The 21356-nt window shown below is 45.0% G+C and overlaps 1 protein-coding gene across 1 annotated transcript; it reads left to right on the forward strand.

Annotated features, from left to right (window-relative positions):
- Nucleotides 1-3496: 3496 nt before the first annotated feature.
- On the forward strand, nt 3497-19630 carry LOC149327900 (uncharacterized). Its single transcript, XM_089564993.1, has 5 exons — nt 3497-3568; nt 13043-13221; nt 14652-14722; nt 16430-16516; nt 19509-19630. Exons 1-5 carry the CDS (start codon nt 3497-3499, stop codon nt 19628-19630), a joined length of 531 nt encoding a protein of 176 aa, XP_089421119.1.
- The last annotated feature ends 1726 nt before the right edge of the window (nt 19631-21356 follow it).

Below are 21356 nucleotides of genomic sequence, written 5' to 3' on the forward strand. Positions count from 1 at the left end.
TCATGTCTGTTATTGCGTACACATGGTTCCCCCTATGCACTGTATCTTTACTGTTCTATTAGCGCCCAGTGTACTTTTCAAAGTAAAGTTAGTTTTTTATGCGAAGCATATTACTAGAGGTACACTACAGCCCTTCGCCGTGGTGACGCGCCGTGCACACCACGTGACACATGACGTCACGACAGAGGAAGATGAGGGTCCACCTCGCGCCGTCGCTGTGGTTGCACGCCGTGCAGACGACGTGGTACAGTGACGACACACCACGTGACACATGACGTCACGACAGATCGCCGTCACGCGCTGGGAGAGGGAGAACGATGCCATCGCCCAGACACCGGAATGTCCTCGAGCGGCATTCGAGCGCATTTCGAACGCGCGTTCTAACTCGGTGTAGGTGAAACGCTCGCTCCACCGGGCAGGCGGACGCGGCTTCCGTGGCAATCCAGGCGCCCACCCAACGCGCGTCTCAGGGTTAGTCGGCGTTCCGCTGTAGCCATGCCGTTGTCTTCACCCACGACGAAGGCTTCTAGTGGTTGTATTAAAATGATCAAGTATTCAACCAAGGAAAGTCATGTATTAACAAGCCTAGCCATCAATATGCTTCGCATCTGACCAGGGTTAACCAAGTTAAGCCTCAGCCATTTTTTGTTTATTTCAAAAGCACCGAATCCGTGTGGCCTTAAAAGGGTTACGCTTTTTTCACCAGGGGATCGGCCGTCGAAACTTATCTTAGAAGCCGCATTTCTTCTTCGCAGTAAGCCATCGTTCCGTGGTGAAACATCAGGATGTTTGTTTGCCACGAACTGCACCGGTAGTCGCTGGCTTATAATTTTCTCGCGGCCGCGTTGACGTACACATTGTGCCAATTTCAAGTACACGGCGGAACGAAAGTCAAAAGTAAACAATTGATGCTTTGAATGCCCTGCAGCTTTGGCTTTCTGTTTTATATTTAATTTTATCCTGCTGTATTTTCAATAATATACTGGGTCTTCCTGTCTGCACAACGGCACCTATCCATTGCAGGTCATAGATTTTATGGTTCCTTGGAATTTTTCCGAAAGAAACCACTCGGCCTGCTCAGCGAGGCCTCGGAGACTGCTCTAGTTGTCACAGCTATCTTGATACGATGACTGTATGATTTTAATTGCTTATCATAAAGTTTTTGCTGTAAGAATTGAATGCTCTGCAGAGCAGAGGGTTTCTTTTACGCATTTCGCACCTACTGTAGAAAGTCGTTGAGTTCTGAAAAGAAACTTTTGGAAGCATGTAGTGTCCGGTCATTTCTTGAGGTGATTTCAACGATCAGTGACCATTTCATCTTTTTGGGGAATTTTTTTACCAGTCAAGACATTCTTGCAACGCTCCGACTGGAGGAATTCCGGGCTATAGGAACATTCGCGAAAACGGGTTTAGGAAGTGTCCACTCGGCCCAAGGAAAGCAACTGAATAGAAGCAGCCAGGAAAAATTGGTTCTTGCTTCAATAGTGTAGGTTACGTGCTTTTATTGAAGTCTAACGACAGGAGTATAGTCACTATGCCCTGCAGCTATAACTGCATTCAGCCTACAAGTTTTTTTAAAGCGGTGGTTGCTTAGAGAGCCCTAAAAACCAGACTTTTTAAGCCAGAACATTTTCCATTTTACAACAGCGGTATGCCAGGCATCGACCTTCAGCATGAAGCCGTCAACTGCTACTATGCATCGGCATCAACGACAAATATAGTGGGGGCTGTAGACACGAAAGCTCAAATTTGCAACTGAGAACACCTGAACAATCTACCAAATTGCCAGAGGCGAGCCTGCTGACTGTTGTTACGTTAGTAGGAACGCTACTCGTCATTACCTACGCCTTGACATGCACCAAGCAGTGGTTCCGAGACACTGCCCCAATCGTATCCGATGCTTCTTTGAAAAGGATAATGCTTCATGTGCAAAGTACAATGACAACTGCGGCGCCAGTATAGCCAGAAAAGGTTCATGAGGGCCTGCAAGGATTGTTATATCACGCTCCATAAAAATCACGGATATATCAACAAAATTCACGTCACCAAGTTCAGTTGGAACGAAGTAGGCACATGTTTGATGGGGAGGACACGGCGTACTATATAAAGTAAACCTGTGTAGCATCGGAATGAGTGAAACAATCATGGCGAAATTTCAGCAGTCTGTTTTTCTTTATAAGGAAGCATTACGTCCTCTAAAGGGTTAAATTTCTTCCTTTAGATTTTTCCTGATCCCTAATGGAATAATAATTGACCTCATTCACTATACTAGTCTACGGTATATCTAGGCCTACTCTTCATATGGTAAATACACCTCGCATTGCCTGTTGCCTGCACACTGTGTATGATTCCATGATATGCGGACGAAATGAAGACTTAGTTTTATCCAAGAGATCTCGGACCTTCCACGTCCATTTGAGGTCATCCCGCTTCAGGAAGGGACTATTCAAGATCCGTCAGTTATCTGTATTCGAAAATTAAAATCGTTGCGGTCATATTTATTTTAACGTGGTTTTATCTGCCATAAACAAACTTATTTTGTCTGAGACATACGCAATGCTTTCTTTACAACTGAGATGGTTGTTAAAGAGAAATTTTGTCCCCTGAAAATGAATTAGCCCATTCTTGCCATTTTCAAATTATGTCGTTACCAGCGCACCGGCTTTATAGCAATATTCATGCTGTTTGTTTTATTGCGGCCATTAACCACCAGTTGTAATAAAAATGAATACTTATTAAGAGACATCCTGCTGATCATCTCAATTAGACCTCTCCCTCTTTCCTAAAAGATGATTGAGCAAACGCTTAATGACTGTCATTATTAAGCTCTCCAATTTCCCTCTACTGTAAGGAATATATTTATGCCATTCTGTACCATGAGTAATAAAGCTACATTTTGGCACCAAGAATCTCTTACTAAGATTCAGTAAGCCGTTTCGCACTAATTACGCATCGGCTGGCCTGAAGTCCCATGCGCTACACGGAAACTGTTTTCTCGCTGGTATGTTCTGCCTGCAGGCAATACATCTGTATTGCCAAACAAGCAATAACGAAAAGGAAAACATGAAGTTTAACGTAAAAATCCCTATTTTGACAGCTTTACATTCTCTCGTTTCATGCTTACTTTACACAGGTTTATTCTTACGTTGCCGCTAATAAATTGCGCTTACGCAGCTTCTTTCTATCCAGTCCAAAGGCTTCCACGGATGTGCGGGCTTTTGCACTGTAAAATTACTTGACGTGCCCTGCGCGGCTTCAGTTCAAGCGTAGGACGAAGATTTAGCTAGGGAACATCGAATAGCTCTGGGGTTTTATTTTGCTCCCTTCCTGGAATCACTGTTGGTTTTAGGCCCTGGGGTCAGTCCCCGAAACATGTCATCATAAAGAGGCAAGAGCGATTACGTTGTTGTGTGTCTAGACTTTTCAGAAGTATGTATGTATATATATATATGGCGGTCACAGAGCGAAGAGCTGCCTTAGGATCTGGTTTCACGAAATGGTTCCCCACTTTACCTCGGCACTGGTCCTCGCCTTTGTTGCCTCGCCTGCCATCGGAGACGAGATATCGGTGAGTATGCACTCTTCAAACAGTACGAATACACGGTCAAGAAATTTGAACAATTTGTCATAGCAGTTAGCCTTTGGCGTTAGATTCTAAACTCATGTTATACTAATGCTTCAGGTGCGCACTCTGTTATTTAGAGAGACACGGCTGCATAACAGCCGAAACTGCGGCGAACTCCAACGAAACCAGACAAGACTTTGAATGGGAATAGACTTTCACTAGACGCTTGCTCATGCTGTAACTATCCTTCCTTCAGCCTTGTTTTGGTATGCAACCATGGACCGAATGAACATCTATAAAAACGGTGCGGCTAAATTTTTAATCGGCATCTACACAGCCTGGCAATAGACTTTTACTAGATACGGGTATTCCAGTGGCCATACCTGCAGCCTTTATCCCATAGCACCCCTTGTGAGCATATTTTAGCTTACGGCATTTCCAGTGGAGCTCTGATTTTTTACCTCAGCAGTTGAACCCACCACTGCTGCCTCCCCTGTTTTCGGCGACGGCTCATTCGTCCTTATATAAAGCACATTAGCTACAAGTATGGGCGCCCACATGTTTCCACAGCTTCATACAGCTTTTGCGCGGTCTTCTACTGCTTTATTTAAATCTGGTTGCTTACTTTTCCACGACGTCCCATGAATTCTTGCTGGAACGAACAGGACTACTTGCAATTCATATCTTACTCGTATTTGCAATGAAACCACTACGAACGCGAACAACGCAAAGAAGCAGTTGAAAAAGTATTGCTGCCATTTGTGGGAGCAGCGTTTTCTTTGCGTCAGCCCCCGGTTCTTTTCCGTTGCTTCTAAATGTCATTTCAAATTCAGAAATTTCGAGATTAACCGATCAGGCTAGCTTGTTTGCCTGTAAATAATAGTAAATCGCTGCCGAATGTCGTGAATAGTTTCAGGTGTAGGTTTTACACCATCACTTATCACATATGCTTGGCACACTGCAGTCTAGCAGGGGAGGCCACAATGACCTGTCGGGAGCTGCAGCAGCAGCAACATCAGCTGTAATTTGGAACAACCTATTCAGAAGAAAGCGGCCTGCTGCCATGGCAGTAACTGGTGGCTTTGCGACCCGGTACTTATTGTCGCTTTTCCTGCGAACACAGAAGAAATGCACTGCGCGAGCAAGGCAGCGCGAGCTGAAAGGTCCCATGGGAATCGATTCAAATTGCTTGATGCTGTCTCTATAATAATAAATTCTAACTACAAATGATTGGAGGGAGAAAAGACGGCAGAACGGGTTTCAAAGGTCCAATAGGACTGGTTTTACCTTCAGCGGATTGCGCAAGAAGTCGAGTATGGAGAGACATGTCAGGTATAAAACTAAAACTGGGCCACGTCGAAGGGATTCCCAGGTCGTAGAGGCAAGAAAGAATACTCAGCGGCGAGAATAATATGCAGAAGCGCTCCCCTGCTACTCTTAGCGAAAGACATACCCGTCGCACAAGCATTGAGAATTGCCTATATTCTTTAGGTCTCTTCATTTTTCGCAATTGAGTGACTTCCACGAACTGTGTTCCGTCCATTGCCTCGCCTACCCGCAGTGTATCATAAGGCGGCCGTGAGAAACGAAAGGTGAAAGTCTATAGCCTAGGGTGTGCTCCTGAAAAAACCGCGTTCCTGACATTGACGTGTAGACGAGCGTTCTTAGTGTGAAAGCACTACTTTTATAACGATCCCGAGAGAGTCGATACTTGTCTGATGGCTCTCAGACACAGACAGAATTAAATATTGCCGTGACTGGGTTTCGAACCGGAGGTGGCGCGATCAGATCACCTTCGCTGACCACTCACTGGACACGAGCACTATGCTAACACCCCAACCGATCACGCCTTATATTAAACTGCCACACTTTGATGATGATGATGTCCTCAGGCTTAATGGCACATACCCACGGCGGAGGAATGGCCAGGGTGCCTACTTTCGTGCTGTACATTAACATCAACAATTAGCATCAACAATGGCGTATTGCCTGAGAGCGAGTACACAAATTACAACTAAAAATGATAGCCTACCTTCAAATGATGACACATTTCAAAGGCTCTGCGCTATACGCCGGCGAGCTGAAAGGAAAGCTCTGCGCACAAAAAGCCTCGATGACCTACGTGCATGCCGACGGGCACAACGTCACATTCGACGCTATATGGATAAACTCAGTCGGCAAAAGTGGCGTGACTTTTGTTCTACGCTGGATGTGCGCCAACCAGTAACCAATATTTGGCGGATAGTTAGAGGTATGCGCACGCCACCTCAACAACTCCACCCCTTCGCTGCACTCTCCCTTCACGAACAAAAATCTATAAAAGAAGTCTCAGAAGAATACTGCAGGCTACTGTCGGCAGGGTCAGGGCATTCGACACTCTCCGCAAATGGTCAATCAGGCATCCCAAAGGCGGCAGTGCCAGCGTTAGACCTGCCTTTCACAATGGAAGAACTATCCACAGCTATCGCGGAGACAAATAGACACACGTCTCCGGGTCATGATGAAGTGACCTATGAAGCCATTGCAAAGCTACCCCACACCTCCCGTCTTCGACTCCTGGAGTATTACAATTCTTCCTGGATGACTGGTGAGGTCCCCACGGAATGGAAGCTGGCGAAAATTGTGCCTGTTTTGAAACCCTGTAAGCAGCCAACAAGCTACGCATCATTCCGGCCCATTGCCCTACTGAGCTGCGTAGGTAAGCTCATGGAGCGCATGATCTGCAAACGCATTACTTGGTTCTAGAAAGCCGAAATGAGTTCCCCGAAGAAATGAACGGGTTCCGTCAAAACAGGTCTGCGACTGACAATATCATCTCCCTCGTCTCATCAATTGAGGAGTACCTTCATGCTGGGTACATCCCGACAGCCGTTTTCCTAGACATCAAGGCCGCCTTTGACTCTGTCTTTCACCATGCAATACTCGCCGCCTTTGCCAGTCTTGGCCTTGGAAGAAAGCTATACAAATGGATTGGGCATTATTTGAAAGAACGGCAAATTTTTATGACCACTCCAAACGGTCCAACACGCTTTCACGCAGTAGAGAGGGGCGTACCACAGGGAGCGGTGCTCAGCCCTCTCTGTTAAATATTGCCCTTATACACATAAGAAGAAACCTTCCGCGAGGGGTCCGTATAACAATTTATGCTGATGATATCTGCATCTGGACCGCATCACGTTCGCGCTATATCACCCAGCAACGTCTACAGAGAGCGCTATTGCACATTTCGATGTACCTGGCTTCCAGAGGTCTTCGTCTCTCGCCAGAAAAGAGTGTTGCAATGGCGTTTACAAGAAAAACGATGACCCGATATCCGCTGCTCCTAGGCGGACGATCGCTACCATATGTACAATCTCAGCGATTCCTGGGTGTTGTAATCGACTATAATCTGTCATGGACACCTCAGATCAAAAAACTCCGCGAGAGGATCACTGCAGCATCGCAAGTGTTTAGGTTCATGGCGGGAACAAGGTGGGGTAGCAACTGCCGATGAATGCTTCTGCTTGAAAAAGCCTACGTTGAAGGAACCTTGCGCTACTGTCTACCAGTGTTTCAAAGATTATCTACATCAAGCAATAAGTCTCTCGTTGCCGCACGGAACAACTGCCTGCGAATATGCCTTGGCCTCCCAAAGGGTTCCTCTGCATCAGGAACAGTAGCGGAGGCAGGATGTCTCCCACTAGAGGTGATTGCCGCCCAGGAAACTATGCGTACCCATCTCCGCCATGTTCTTCAAGGGAAGAAGCACTTCTTGCACCGTGTCCACCTAACTCACAGGAACTCTAGCTTTGGCCAGGCAGTGCAGCTCCTGCCCATCCCTACTATTAATCAGCCACAGAAACTACTACCTCTGACCTTTCCTCCATGGACACTCTCTCATCTAAAGGTGAAGAAGTTTGTTCCAGGTGTGAATGCAAAGAGCCGCATGCCACAGGCAGCTCTTCTGCAAACTACTCTCGCCTACTTAACGGAGGAATATAGGCAGCACACCCATATCTTCACCGATGGTTCAACTACTAAAGAAACCTCTTCATGTGGCCTTTATGTGCCCTCAATAGGCCATGCCCTTTCTTACCGGCTGCAGCGGAGGACATCCTCTACGACAGCTGAGCTTCACGGCATTAAGGAAGCTGTTTCTTACATCCTGCGCCGAACCGCCGACCATTGGGTTATCTTCACCGATTCGAAAGCATCTCTTCAGATCCTGGCCAACCTGCTGAAGAAAACGAATCACCAGCCAGTTTCCCTGGACATCGGATATCTACATCATTTAGCTATTGCCGCAGGCCACTGCATAACATTTCAGTGGGTACCTGCTCACTGTGGCATTCAGGCTAATGAAAAAGCAGATGAAGCGGCCCGTAAGGGCCACCAATATCGGAGATACATTATAACTTTTTTTACGAAATCTGATGCGTCCCAGGTGGCCAAAAGTTTTGCTTCCGAAGAAATGTATCGGCTTTGGAGTTTGCCGACATATCAGTACCAATTTCTTCACTCAATCGTCCCACATCTTAGATCAAGACTCTCACCCAGAATTCCTCGACATCAGGAAACACTTTATCATCGACTTCGTCTTAATGCTGCATATACAAACGGCTTACGATACCGTTTTAGACAAATGGACAGTCCGCACTGTGACAACTGTGCCGCGATAAAAACTGTGGAGCATATCTTGCTTGAGTGCCCTGCATATGCCAACGAGCGTGCGTGCTATGAACATTGCATGCAGAAGCTCTGCTCAGTGCCCCTTACAATGGACAAAGTTTTAGGTCCGTTAGCCTGCCTTAGGCAACAGAGACTTGCAATGACTTTTCTATTCACATATTTAAAAGACATTGGACATCTTGATAAGCTTTAAACTCACTTGCACGTCACCTTCATGCATTCTTCATGCAATGAACTTCGTCGGCCCATTTGACGGACTATGCACTCCATCACTCCATAGGTTACATCAATTCTCGCCATTGCATCCTTAGTACCCATTTCATGGCCGCATTTTATCTTCGTTTTTTTTACCTCTTCCACTCTGCTCTCCTTCTGTCTTTATCTCCCAAATTCCCCTCCCTACGCAGAGTAGCATGCCAGCGATTTTTAAGCGCCGGCTAAATTCTCTGCTCTTCATTAAAGAGTCTCTCTCTCTCTGCTGTACATTGCACGCCGTCGTCTTCATCAACTTCTATCCATAAACATAAAGCAAAAAAAATTCGCTGTGGCTTAGCTTGGTTAAGCCCGGTAATTGCGAAAGCAATATCCTTACCTACGCCATGGTACAGCTGGTAGTGTAGCTGGTGGTGGTGCTGGTGGTTAGACTTGTGGTGATGCATTGGTTATACAATCCAATACAAACCAATCCAATCCAATACCATCCAATCCGTTCAAATGCAGTCCAATACAATTCAATCCACTCCCATTCAATCCAATCCAATTCAATGTAATCTACTCTGATCTAATGTAATCTAATCTAATCTAATCCAATCCAATACAGTCCATCCAGTCCAGTCCAATCCAGTCCAGTCCAATCTAATCTAATGCAATCTAATGCAATCAAGGTCAAATGAAGGTCAATGGTGGTCACCGCCGCGGCACGGCAAAGGCGTGAAAGTGCAAGTAATATTCCTTTCGCAATAATATTAGCCTCGAATCCCGCAAAATCATCAAGAGGATGTGAAGCTCTGAGCCGGGCACGAAGGAAAGGCAGCGCGCACAGCTCCCTGGGTCAGTGGACGCCTCATTTGCGCTTTGAGCTACGTGGCGGTACTGACAGAAATATCTGCGCTGCATGCGCACATATTTTGGGTAAATAGCCAATGACGATGAAAAAAAGTGTTGATTTAGAGGAGTTGAGTATCATGGTTGAGATTTTAAAACGAGTGTCACAAGCCCAGGGCCACTAAGTTTGTTCCGAGATGGATAGCGCGCACGGACTTTCGCAGCAACAATAGATGGGTGTGGGTCCACTTTCACAAACCTGCTATTGAACATCGTTTCTTGCTTAGCAATGCTAAATCACTTTTCGATATGCCAGTGCGCTTTGAACGTGCCTACTGAGAGGTAGTAGTACACCTTCGTTGCTTGTATAGTGAAGGTCCGCCCACATTCAGCCTCCGCGCACAGAATTCCTCCACGACAAAAAAGTAGTACGCTGCTTAAACGTTTCTTGTTTCCTAAACAAGAAGCTTATCACAAGCAAAAAATTATGAGCTCTAGAACTGTGATACGTGGATTGTTTGATATAGCCAAACATTAAAAAACTGATTTCGTTTACCGTTGCGATTGGCTGGCGGAGTAATACAGGACGCCCCGAACCGCGGCCCAATGTTAGCAACTGTTGTTTTTTTAAGTTGTATCCTACTATAGATGTATTGGCTTTGCTACTGCAAGAAAAGACACGCAACAAAGTTTTTTCGGCGGCTTCAAGAAAGGGCCATTCCTCACTGACAACTGCAAAGACTAGTTAAAAGATAAAACAGTGGAAGTGACCTGGCGTGAATACTAAGTTACATTTATTTATATATTTAAAGCTACTGTTAACCCCAGGAGAGATTGTTGCCGAGGGGCATTAGAAAGTCAATTTGAACGACTGAAAAGGACATATTTCTTGGTAAGCACTATAAATGAAAAACAACATATGGCAAGGGTAAAACAGAACTGTAAGAAATAACAAATCTAGTATTAAAATCTCCAGCGTAAAGCTTTAGGACCTTCTAGGTTACTGTCAAGATTCATGCGATTTTCAAATTTCTGCCCCAACTTTATGGTGCCTGATATTTTTTGACACAGCGAAGCTGGAATTTATTACTTGCTTAGTGTAGAAACAAAACTACGTAGGTGTAAGTACAAATGTTCCTTCAGTGTATTTCCGATTTCCAGCATAAAGTTGGTTCGGAAAGAATGAAAACAGTCAATAACAGAGACCCTTGTATCTTATTAGCTCAGTTTGTTCGGTGGGTGTTTATTTATCACTGTCATTTCATTATTAACTTACGGTATTATAATGCATGTTAACAGAGGCCTTTAGGATGCACTGTTCGCTATCCAGTTACTGGTGGCGAGGATTCCATTCCGTTCGACGCTCTTTATTCTCCACGTAGAAGGACAAACGCCGACAAGACCAGCAAAAACACGATTGTTCTGGAACAAGTGCAAAATCCGAAACGTTGACATTCAAATAGGCTTCTCAGAAAGTTTTCGTGCCCACGAAGTTATTCCCTGTCTGCACTTGCAAGGCAGCCTTTATCGCATAGTTGTTGGCAACGAAAGCAGAAGAAAGAACACGGACAGAAGAAAAGACGGACAATTTCTTTCACTCCGTCCTTTACTCTTTCGCTAACGGCCAGTTCGGGTGTTCAGAAGAGCAAGGTTCCGGGCCAGTTGGTAATGCATTTAAAGAAAGAACAGCGCGAAGAAACACAGACACACAAAGAAACGGCACACGCACGAGCGCTGGGTTTTCGGGTGTTCGCCGAGATATGTGAGAAAGTTACTGCGCGATTCCCTTTGCTATAAAACAGATTATCAGCTTAGATGCCTTACATGCTTACATGACGTGTTGTCGTTGATGTTGCGACTGATGGAAGGGTTGAAATGGAAGTCCACGGGCCTGCCCACTAGCTCGAGCTGAGCCACAACCGCTGCCACGTGCAGACTAAGGAGATTCGAAAGATGTGAGACGAAAGATTGAAAGTACCGACGCCCTTCGCAACAGCCACGTTCGCCAAAGCAACGACACCGGTTGTAACAAATACCTTAATCCCTATCCCCCTTGAGCATCGTCTGCGTTCTTTGCCCTGCTTTCTTCATTCCTAATGAACCAACCAGCCTAAATCACCTATCTGCATATATGGTTTATTTTTGTCGAGGCTCCGAACCGAAAAGTGTTTGGAAGTTTGGTGAAGAGAGCAAAAATTAGCCGCACACATAAGCCGCACACATAATCACTTTTTTTGCACTAATCGTTCTCTTATGAAATTAATCAATAAGACCCATAATGAGCAGTTGTAGTGCATGTGGCGTCGCTCTCGCATACCAACAGGATCTACTAGTCTCATGTTAATATCTACGCCTTTTCAGGTTATTTGACAGAATGGGGCCCTAAATACACAAGCTAGCCTATGTAGCAACGAACTTTGCCGCTGATGTGAATGGGCTTCCATGTAGTGTAGGGAACGCTAATACTTAAAAGAGAACCCTTGTGGCATAGAATCCCGCAGCTTTCTAACGCTTAAGACACTCAACAGCGCAACATGCGCGTGAGAAAATAAGGCCGAAGATATTTGTTTCAGCCGCTGGAAATTTGAGCTCATCAGTTTCTTAGGTCTACCCAAGGTTGCAATTGCAGACGTTCTGCGATGCTCAGAGTTTCATCATTGAGGAGATGAGTCAGCTTCGCAGCATTTTTACCAGCATAAGAGCAGCGCAACCACTAGTCACGTCTCTCCGGTAGCTGCGTGTCTCCGCCTCTCCGGTAAAGCTGAAATTGCAAAGAAAATCGTGTGTCAAGCATGTCCAGCTGAGTAGCTACACTCAGGAAAAAGAACCTCAGTGTTCTGCCTAATCACGTACGTGCGGTGCAATCACCATACTTTGATTATAGGGGGTGGAAATAGAAATGATCAACCCTTGACAAGGTTCCCAGCCCCCTTACAGGAAGTGAAAGTGAGCAGTGGCATACGACTGCAATTTTATCAGGATAGGGTGAAAATAAGTGCAAAAAAAAAACGCTGGAAAAAGCAGTTTGCAAAGAAAAATAAAACACGCATAAAAAAAAAACAATAATTTCAACTAAAGCCTGCCTTGTAAAACCCCAAAAAAAAAGCAGGACGCAAACCCTCTGCTAATTCAAAAATCGAAAGATGAGCCGAAAATTGCACCGAGTTTCCATTGGTTTTAGCGCCCGAACTTCTGACCTTCTGAACTGAACTTCTCGAAATTGTTCCTACCGAAACTGCCAGTCCAACTTAGCTTGTTTCCTAAGTACGCTTTGGTGACAAAAGCTTTCTGCTAGCATTTATGATAGGTAAATTTTTGGATTCATTATTTCATCTACGCGCGAAAATGCTACTAATATTTTCCCTTGTGTCTCAACTTAAAAATGGTTAAATTCGTTGAACCGAGTTCCACCTTATCTTAGACATTGCTGTGACGTCAATTTTTTCTTGTGTGGGGGTATTTTAATTTCAGAATACTAGCTGTGTTCAAGATAACACTTCAACGTTACATGAGAAATAACTGACACTTCCTGACTTTTTTAGCCTGGAAGCAGGCTTATTGTTTAAAAGTACTAAACATTTTGCGCCAATCTTTCCAATGGTGGTGCAATTCCAGTTCTGGTTCGTTTTCCGCGATTATGATTAAGGAGTTGGTATTTTGAATGAAGCCGTCTCATTATATAGAACGCACTGACAACCTTCTGTGAAACATTGTTGTCGGAAAATACGCAGGAAAACGCTTGGCTTTCATCCTTTTTCTTTTTAGGAGGAGAATACCGCCCTTCTGGTGGACGCGGTTGGACGTCTGAACAACGACGTTGCACTCTACAGTTCAATTAATGATCCTACAGAGAAGTGCTTGACCTGCACTCTAGTGGATTACGAACCAGAAGATCTATTTGCCATTTTTGTTTTTCACTACAAGGGCCAGGGCGGCCAGCCTGGGTATGTGGGAGGGTGACTGATATATCCTAGAACTTCTCTGTGATACGGAATTGGCAGTTCGTTAATCTTCGATGATGAAACAAACGCAAAAAGCATATTGCAGAGGCATATTGCGTTGTTAAGAAAAGAGAGATGAGAACACTAGGATACGAAGAAGCCTACCAAGGTAACAAGCAGTATGTAAAAGAGAAGATTAGCAACCGAAGTACATTTCTGGAATTCGTGCTCAAAGTATTAAATTCCAAACTTCAGGAGGAATATTTTTTTTTATTACCGGATGCCTTAGACGCCACCCTAGGTGTGCTGAAGCAAGTCGTCGCAATCTTAACGATCACATCAGCTTTGCTGTAGTGCTTGCCTTCCGGGAGCATGATACGGTGCCCTGTGTTGCGGAATACTTCAAAATATCCTTCTAAGTTTTAATAAACACTTTCGTAATGAATTGCTGCTAAATAAATCCGGCTCGCTACATTTTAAATTAAACTGCAGTTCCTCGACGCAGGAGATCCTTGACTTTTTTATATGTAGTGCAGGCGATGAAGCATTATAAGAGCGAAAGTTGGCGTGCCATCGTGGGCCATTATATGTTTTTACATGCAACATAAAAGTGTGTCTGAACTACGGCTAGCTGAAGCGACTGTTTCATTTGAGTTGGTAACACTTGCGCAAAAGTCGCGATGAAAGATATATCCTTGGAAAGCAACCACTGAGAAGGTCATGTAGAAGAGAACGTTGAAACATGAGTTTTGCTGCGCGTTATAAATAAAGTGCAGTTATTCAGTTACCTATTCTGATCATCGCGGAAGATGACGGGCCAAAAAATATTGTAAAATATTCGCCCCCTTCATAACCGTCATCAATCATCAACCGTTAGGGGCTCCTGTAGAGGTATTATATAAGGGGGGGGGGGGGACAGTGCAACATTACTATAGAACATAACGTCGACATAAAAAAACGAACGTATATAATTATCAAACAAAGAAAAGGACATGTTAGGGCGTTTACAAATGGCTACGGGACAAAAGGTCAATATTAAAAGAGTAAATCGACGTAAACATACTACGAGGCAAACAACGGGTCATTGTAGAAGACGACTGATCGACATTGGTTCTATTCATGAATAGTAGTTGCCAAAAAAGACTTAGTGCAACCACACAGTTGTTGGGCCGCACTAGAATCGAAGAGTCGGCGTGATGTACGAATGGGAGGTGTTATCAGTGAGCCGCGCCGGTAAGGGATATTGTAATAAATCTTGTGAGATAAACAAAGGTGCGCAACTTTGCGTCTGAGAGGTAAGGTGGTGAGAGCTGTGCTTGGCACGCCACTTGGAGAGCTCGCTCATGCCGGTAGAGTCTTGCGGCGAGTTGCTTGGAAAGGTGTGGTAGTAGTTTTTTTCACTACAAGCTGCCGTTTATTTTTTTTTCGTTTAGGACTGACGTGGCTCACTGTCTAAACCTTACTACCACAGAATCAATGAAGTTTGGTTTCGGCCTTTGCAAAGGTGAGCGTTTATTTCAAGGGCCCACAGCGATTCTTAATCTTAATGAAAATTTTGCAATCCCTTTTGACGTATAAATTTGTCTTTACGGGATGATTTTTCATTTTACGGATGCAATTTCTAAGGTCCTAATTCACCTCAGTGATGCTCTTCTTTTAACCATTATTATACACCAATGAGTGCAAGCTTCAGCCTGTTTCAGAGTAGTTGGACACGATTTGCGCTCTTTAAGCGGCGCCATTTCTTTCTTATACGCGAACTTTGTGTCCATTCCTCATTGTCTCCGCAAGTTTATGCGAAAGGCACAGGCTTTAGGACCACAACTAGGCCTTTCAGGGTTGCGTTAATGAGGGTTAACTGATTAAAGCATTTAAACAATATACGAAAGAGTAGTGCTGCTCTGGCAGCACGTGTGAGACACGTGATTAAAATAAGCTTCGATTTAACGAAAAGAAGTGATTATCGGAGAATAAATTATTTTTCAGCGAGTAACTACCTAGTTAAGATAATGCTCCTGTGAAGTATATTGGCTTTTGCTGCTAATAACCCATATCATGCTTTTTTGTGGCTTAAATTGCGACACTCTTCTTGCCCCTAGTTGTTTTTGTTTCAGCTTGCAAAATGCACCAGCACAAATCGAGGCTTTCATTGACCAGCACCGTTCTGCAAGCCATATCTTCCACAGATATTAAAGAATGTTCACAATATATGTTTGAAAAATGCTCAACTTTTCATCCCGAATTTGCAAAAAAGGATGGAAGTATATTTGCATCCTTCTCTAAAACTTTCCCTTTATTTCGCTGACACTTTTATCTATAATGTGATCTTTCCTCTTCATCAATTCACTTTTGTTGTCTGAACATATTCTAAACTTTTGTAATGAATATTCCTCGCTTGCCATTGCCTTCTGTTGAAATTTGTGCGTATGGTGATTTTCTCGTAATTGGCCACAGTGTTCACTCTACTTTTGCCACAGCGCCCGTCCTGTGTGTCTCCCTTGTGTCCGTGTCTTTTTAGCGCTATGTGGCCAGAGATCACTTTACTTGTTTTCATGAATGCTAGCAAGCTGGCACCCAATTACTTCTTGGGTGATGGAATTTTTTTTACACTTAATTGCCCTACTCTAATTCAGGTTTCCTGCAGGGTTTCATTTGGTTTGTATACATAGCTTTTTAATTTCTTCGCAGCTCGATGTGCGATGTTCTTGAGTACAAATGTTATAACTACGAATGATACTTTTATTAGAAATTTAACTCCATGTGTTGGAAGAGAACAGGGAAAAGTCAGTGTGCGTTAAAAAGTTCGAATATAGAGTTTATTACAAACAGAGCTTCTTCAAATAGCTCTTATCTCACGTCAGTTATATGCGCACTATGAAGTGAAATAGACTGGTGTTCTTTTTTTGGGTTACGCATGGTGGTCGGTTATCAGGCCACCTGAGCGTGACTCAGCCAGAAGGCCTTGTTGTTTAATGAGTTTACCGGCCTTAATGAGCTTAACTATGTTTACTTGAATCCATTCGATGCCACTGACAGGGCTCTGAACTCCTGTCAGCTAAAAAATTAATTCAACAGAAGCGTTCCACTTACCAAGATTCACAAGAAATACAAGGACGCTTTGCCGACAAAACACCAGCATAATCTATTTTTTTAAGTGTCCCGAACATTTACTCGCATGTCATAGCTGTGAATATTTATCTCTGCCTTTCAGACGGCGCAATTACTACTACAGCCCAAGGTTATTATTACGACGGAAAGAGCTGCTTTCTAGGCCGATTCCCACTTCCGGGCGGAGATCGTAAGTCAGATCATACGGACCGAACGGTAGTTCCGCAGCGACAACATTGAAAGCTCATCGCTTTAAATATATTGTTTTTGGCCGCTGGTGCCGGTAGATAGTGGCGGTTAATGCGAAATTCTATGTAAAGCCAACATTCTGATCATAGATGAAAGGAAACAATGATTACTACCTTGATACAGCCCTGCCCAATCAACCTTAAAAACATACTTTACACTTCAAACGCCAACCAAAAAGAACTCCCAGTTAACGGAAAAGGTGCCAACATAAGGGATCTACCACGCACTTCGAAAAGCATCCGCATAGAGTGAAAGAAGGAGCAACAAAAGCGGGGAGCACATCTGGGAGACGATAACAATTGTTCTGCACGGAGGAAGGTACTAGAGGATATAAAGTCGAAAGCGGAGAGGGACCTGCGATCTAAACGAAGGTGTTATGGAATAACCACGCAGCAAACTCATAGACTATCATGCAGGACTGACTTTCTCCAGGCACATACCAGTGCGTGCAGACGTTCGTAGCCCAGGCTTGCCACGGCCACTGTTCAGAGTTATCTCCGCCAGTGGGTGGAGAATGAAGCGGCCGAGAATATAGCGCAGTGATATTCTGTCGGCATTATACACAGCGTCATACACAAAGAACTTCCGCTTGTTTTTCGCTGCAGCATTTTTCAATGTAAGTTGGATAGAGGGAATGCGGAAGTACTGATCACTCATTTGCTGTGTATGGGTCATTCACTAAGCATATTAACGCTACAGCCTTAAGAGCGGACGTTCAGCGAAGACCACGGGGTAAGATCGAAATTCCTGGTGAATACAAAGTAGTCTTCCTTTCAATCCCGATGGCGCGGAGAAAAGGAGCAGGAACTGGAAATATATCCAGTCACACTTTTTCACATGTCGTACTGGCGCCGGTATGCGGCGACCGCCGGATCAGTGGAACCGCGGAATACCCGCCAGCTGCTATTGGTGGCGCACGGGACCGCTATGGTAGTCAGTTCTCACGGCATACAAGAAGGAAACCTTCAGAGAGGCTCTAGCGTTCTGAGCCAGTCTGAGTCTGAGCCATGTGATTTCGCGAGGACTACGGGGAGTCTTTGTCAGATGGCGCAGCCAACAGTAACTTTGGGTTCAGCGGCGTCGTCATATTCAATGCCGTGCAAGTGCGCTGAGACGGCGGCCAACTAGCGAAGGGGAGCCCTCAGGTCCGGCATCGAAAAGAAAAAGTCGAAGGCTGTTGCCGTATCTAAACCAAGTAGACGTGTGAAGGCATTTGCTTAGCCTGGTTGGATCTTGGTTTTGCTTTGCTGGGTCGTCGTAAGCACGTCTGGCGACGTCATTAGACTCATGTTAAGTTTTGATCGAGGTTCAGCTGATATGATCTGTTCGTGCCGCAGGTTGGTTGGTTGGTCGGCCGCAGGGGGAAGTTGAAGACGACGATGCGCAATGCAGAGCTCGATAGAGTGCTGCAGTTTATTACGAGGAGTGATCGGCTGATGCGATAGCATAGTGCTTATCGGGACGTCGTACAGAGAACCATAAAGAAAACAGTCCCACTGTACCCTTACGGTATCAGATTTTTACCTGTTGATCACGAAGTCGTACACTATGATTTATTATTCCTCTTGGCCTCCCCAGTTTGTGGAAAACACGAATGCAAGTAAGGCATGCGGATATTAAGACTTGCACTGTAGGTGAAAAGTTTGCTGAAAGAGCTGTTTACCTACGGGACCTGACCCAACCAGGTTTGGAACACTGCTAGCTGATCAAATCAAATTGAAGAAATTTTAACTTCACTCGTGTCAGCTCAGGTGTAGAAATGCTTTGTTATAAGTGACTCTCTGTTTTCATGTCAACCTCGGAAATAAAGAGAAAAAGGTGATAGCCTAGTGCCCTTGTACACTGGCCAGCAAAGCTGAGCAGTTCGCGCAGCTGTGAATTCGAAACCCAGTCGCCGCATTATTTATTTTATTTTTATATTGTTTGTTAATCTGCTACGGTTTTCAGAATTTAACTTCAAGGGGAAACTACACGCAAACTCCCTGAGCCGCTCAAACCACATGAAGTAGTCAGCTTGCACTAAATTGTAACGTAATGGCCTTTTGTAAATTCTTTCCATACTGCACCTGCCATTGGGATCAACTTTGCGTTTTCCAAATTTTCCAGCTTACATTGACTACGAGTACTAGTATGCTTCGGCCCAAAAGCAGTGCCTATAGGACGTGTGTATAGAAGGACAATATTTACCTCTGCGACAGCGAGTGCTTGCTTTCAGCTCATCGCTGGCACCCTCGCAGTGTCTGCGTCACAGCGCCATTCATTTTATTGAGTCTAACTATGCAATACGAATCAACTTATACACTTCCTACGGGATCAAAGACTTTCAAGCACGGTAATGTTGCCTCGAAGCTATCTGCGGCCAACTATCCAAGGAATATCCGGGTTGTCTCGTCACTCCTATTACACGCAAATCCCCCACAGTTTCACTGAAAGCTGCTAGTAATTAGATGCACCCTGCAGACATTTCGCTCGAGAATTACCGTCACCGTGTAGAACGAAACACAGATCGTACAAAGACTTCATTTCTTTGGTTGCACTGCAATATCGCTGTTCACCGCGTGCACCACTCTCAGCTATTGTTTTGTGAAACTTTAACTACACAATGGCTTCTGCTTTAAAAATTGTTTTCCTTCCCAACAAAACACAACATTTAAAGCACACTTGTGATTTAGTATGGCCTAGAAGTAAATGCTTTCATACCGCACCACTGAACGGCAACCATGCCCCGCTCACGGACAATGGACATTGAGTGCCCCAGCAACGATAAGCTTTGTTTCACGTAGGCTTCGGGAAAAAATTCAGAGGGAGGTGTAACTATAATTGTTTTTAGAGTAAGAGAACGTCACTTTATTTCTTCCTTTTTGTATTTGGGCTGTATAAGAAAACAAGCAGAGCTAAACAGACAGTGATTGAATATATTTTGCTTTTCGCAGATTGCCTACTGTGGGTAAAGACAGAATTCAAGGACTCCGTGCCAAAAGGATGCGTGAACGCTTTTAAAAAGTACTGCGGACCCCGAAAGTACGTTCTTTATAAAAAGGAGCAATGTTCGTGAGTTCTTTCACATCTGAGTAATCCTGCCTCACGCAGTGGCCTGCCAGAAGATGTGACGCATTTCTTTTTAGCATGCGAAATAAACATCTTGAGACGGGTCTACGTCTTTCATCACTTTTATTTTTCTGTTTCATTGCGTCATTGTGTATTTTTTCATAGATAAAATGCCAAGGCAGGTGCCGTTCGGTGCCGTAGAAAAAGTTTATACCAGTATGCAGGAAGTCATATCGAATTCATGGGTCGTCAGCAGCCTCATCACGAGACAAACTGTGGCCGCTTGCATTAGAATTGATAATTACTTTAAGAAGTAATCTAATGCATTTGACTGAAAAATAAAACATTCAAAGCGCAACAATTTTTGTAGGTAGATTTTTCAGAAAGGACCACATCGAACTGTGTGCCCACACTTGTAATGTATTGTAGAGCACTGCAGCCTTCTGCGTTGGCAAAATGTGAAAGTATTACAGAGAAAGCAACATTAGTCGTATTCTCGCCGTTTAGCTGTGGCCGATGGCCACACTGCAAGCTGAGCCGTCGCCTAGCAACCGCCGCAGCTGGCAGCGCCACTCGCCGCGCCATCTGGCATGCCGTCAGAAGAGGAGCCGGTGAAACCGCGTTGCAACAACAGAGGAGGAGCCGTCGTTGCATCATATATATAGAAGGGGCGGCTCGGTGGGCGGCTTGGCGGCTCGGTGGCGCCTCGTCAGTTGTGCGCATGCGCGGAGTGACGTCAGAGGACGGAGCTAGTGTGCGCGCCACGCGCCTCGCCGCGATGGTAGAGGTCAGTTCTGAGAATGATATATCTTCTCCCTCTACTACAATGGGTTCCATGCCGCCGTCGAGGCGCCGATGCGCCGGTGGTCCGAGCGCGAAGCTGTGTCTCTGGCGGCGTTGTCGGCGGCTGCTGCGTCGCGAGGTTTAGCCTCTTAGCGCAGCGCTGTGAGGAAAAAATATGGACTTGCCTCTTGAAGTTGTTGTCCAAACCGGGAAAGTTGGTACCGGATTACCCCATCCCAGCCGTCTGAAGCTTGTATTCTCAGCCTCCGCTTCTCGTCACAAAGCTACCGTTACCATAAATTGGTAAATTGGTTTTTGAGGAAAGGAAATGGCGCAGTATCTATCTCACATATCTCGGCGGACGCCAGAACCGCGCCGTAGGGGAAGGGAGGAAGGTAGGAGTGAAAGAAGAAAGAGAGAAAGAGGTGTCGTAGTGGAGGTCTCCGGAATTAATTTCGACCACCGGGGGATCTTTAACGTGCTACTGACATCGCACAGCAAACGCGCGCCTCTTGCGTTTCGCCGCCAGCGAAACGCGGCCGCCGCGGTCGGGTTCGAACCCGGGAAGGCGCTTGTCTACCGAGCCGAACGGCTCGGTATACATCGCGCCGAACGGGTGGTGGTGTTCCGTGGACCCCCTGGCAGCACTACAACACGCTGTCGCGTGCCACTCCTAAAGGTGAAGCTTAAGCGTGATTAATTAGCTGTTAATTAGTATTTGGTCATTATTAAGTAATTAGCCCATTATTAGTAATTTGTCGTTACTTAGTAATTGGTTATTAATTATGTGTGACGTCATCCCGTGGGGACGTCACCATTGCCACAGAGGCAGTCAAAGTGGTGCGGAAAACGCTTTCGCCTCTACGCACTTTAGACAGCCAAAGTCCCCTCTGAAATTTCGTGGAAGCGAAACTACCTCCCATATAAATGTTAAAAAAACTCCATGAAAT

The sequence above is a fragment of the Amblyomma mixtum genome, chromosome 10 (genome assembly GCF_055824585.1).
Source record: "Amblyomma mixtum isolate Tamu chromosome 10, ASM5582458v1, whole genome shotgun sequence".
Taxonomy (NCBI): Eukaryota; Metazoa; Arthropoda; class Arachnida; order Ixodida; family Ixodidae; genus Amblyomma; species Amblyomma mixtum.

Bases quoted from the DNA above. Each gene is read 5' to 3' on its own strand.
- LOC149327900 (XM_089564993.1), top strand. From the start codon at position 3,497: ATGGTTCCCCACTTTACCTCGGCACTGGTCCTCGCCTTTGTTGCCTCG. The intron at 14,723-16,429 runs GTGAGCGTTTAT...TCTGCCTTTCAG, and splicing joins TGGTTTCGGCCTTTGCAAAG to ACGGCGCAATTACTACTACA. The intron at 16,517-19,508 runs GTAAGTCAGATC...TGCTTTTCGCAG, and splicing joins CCCACTTCCGGGCGGAGATC to ATTGCCTACTGTGGGTAAAG.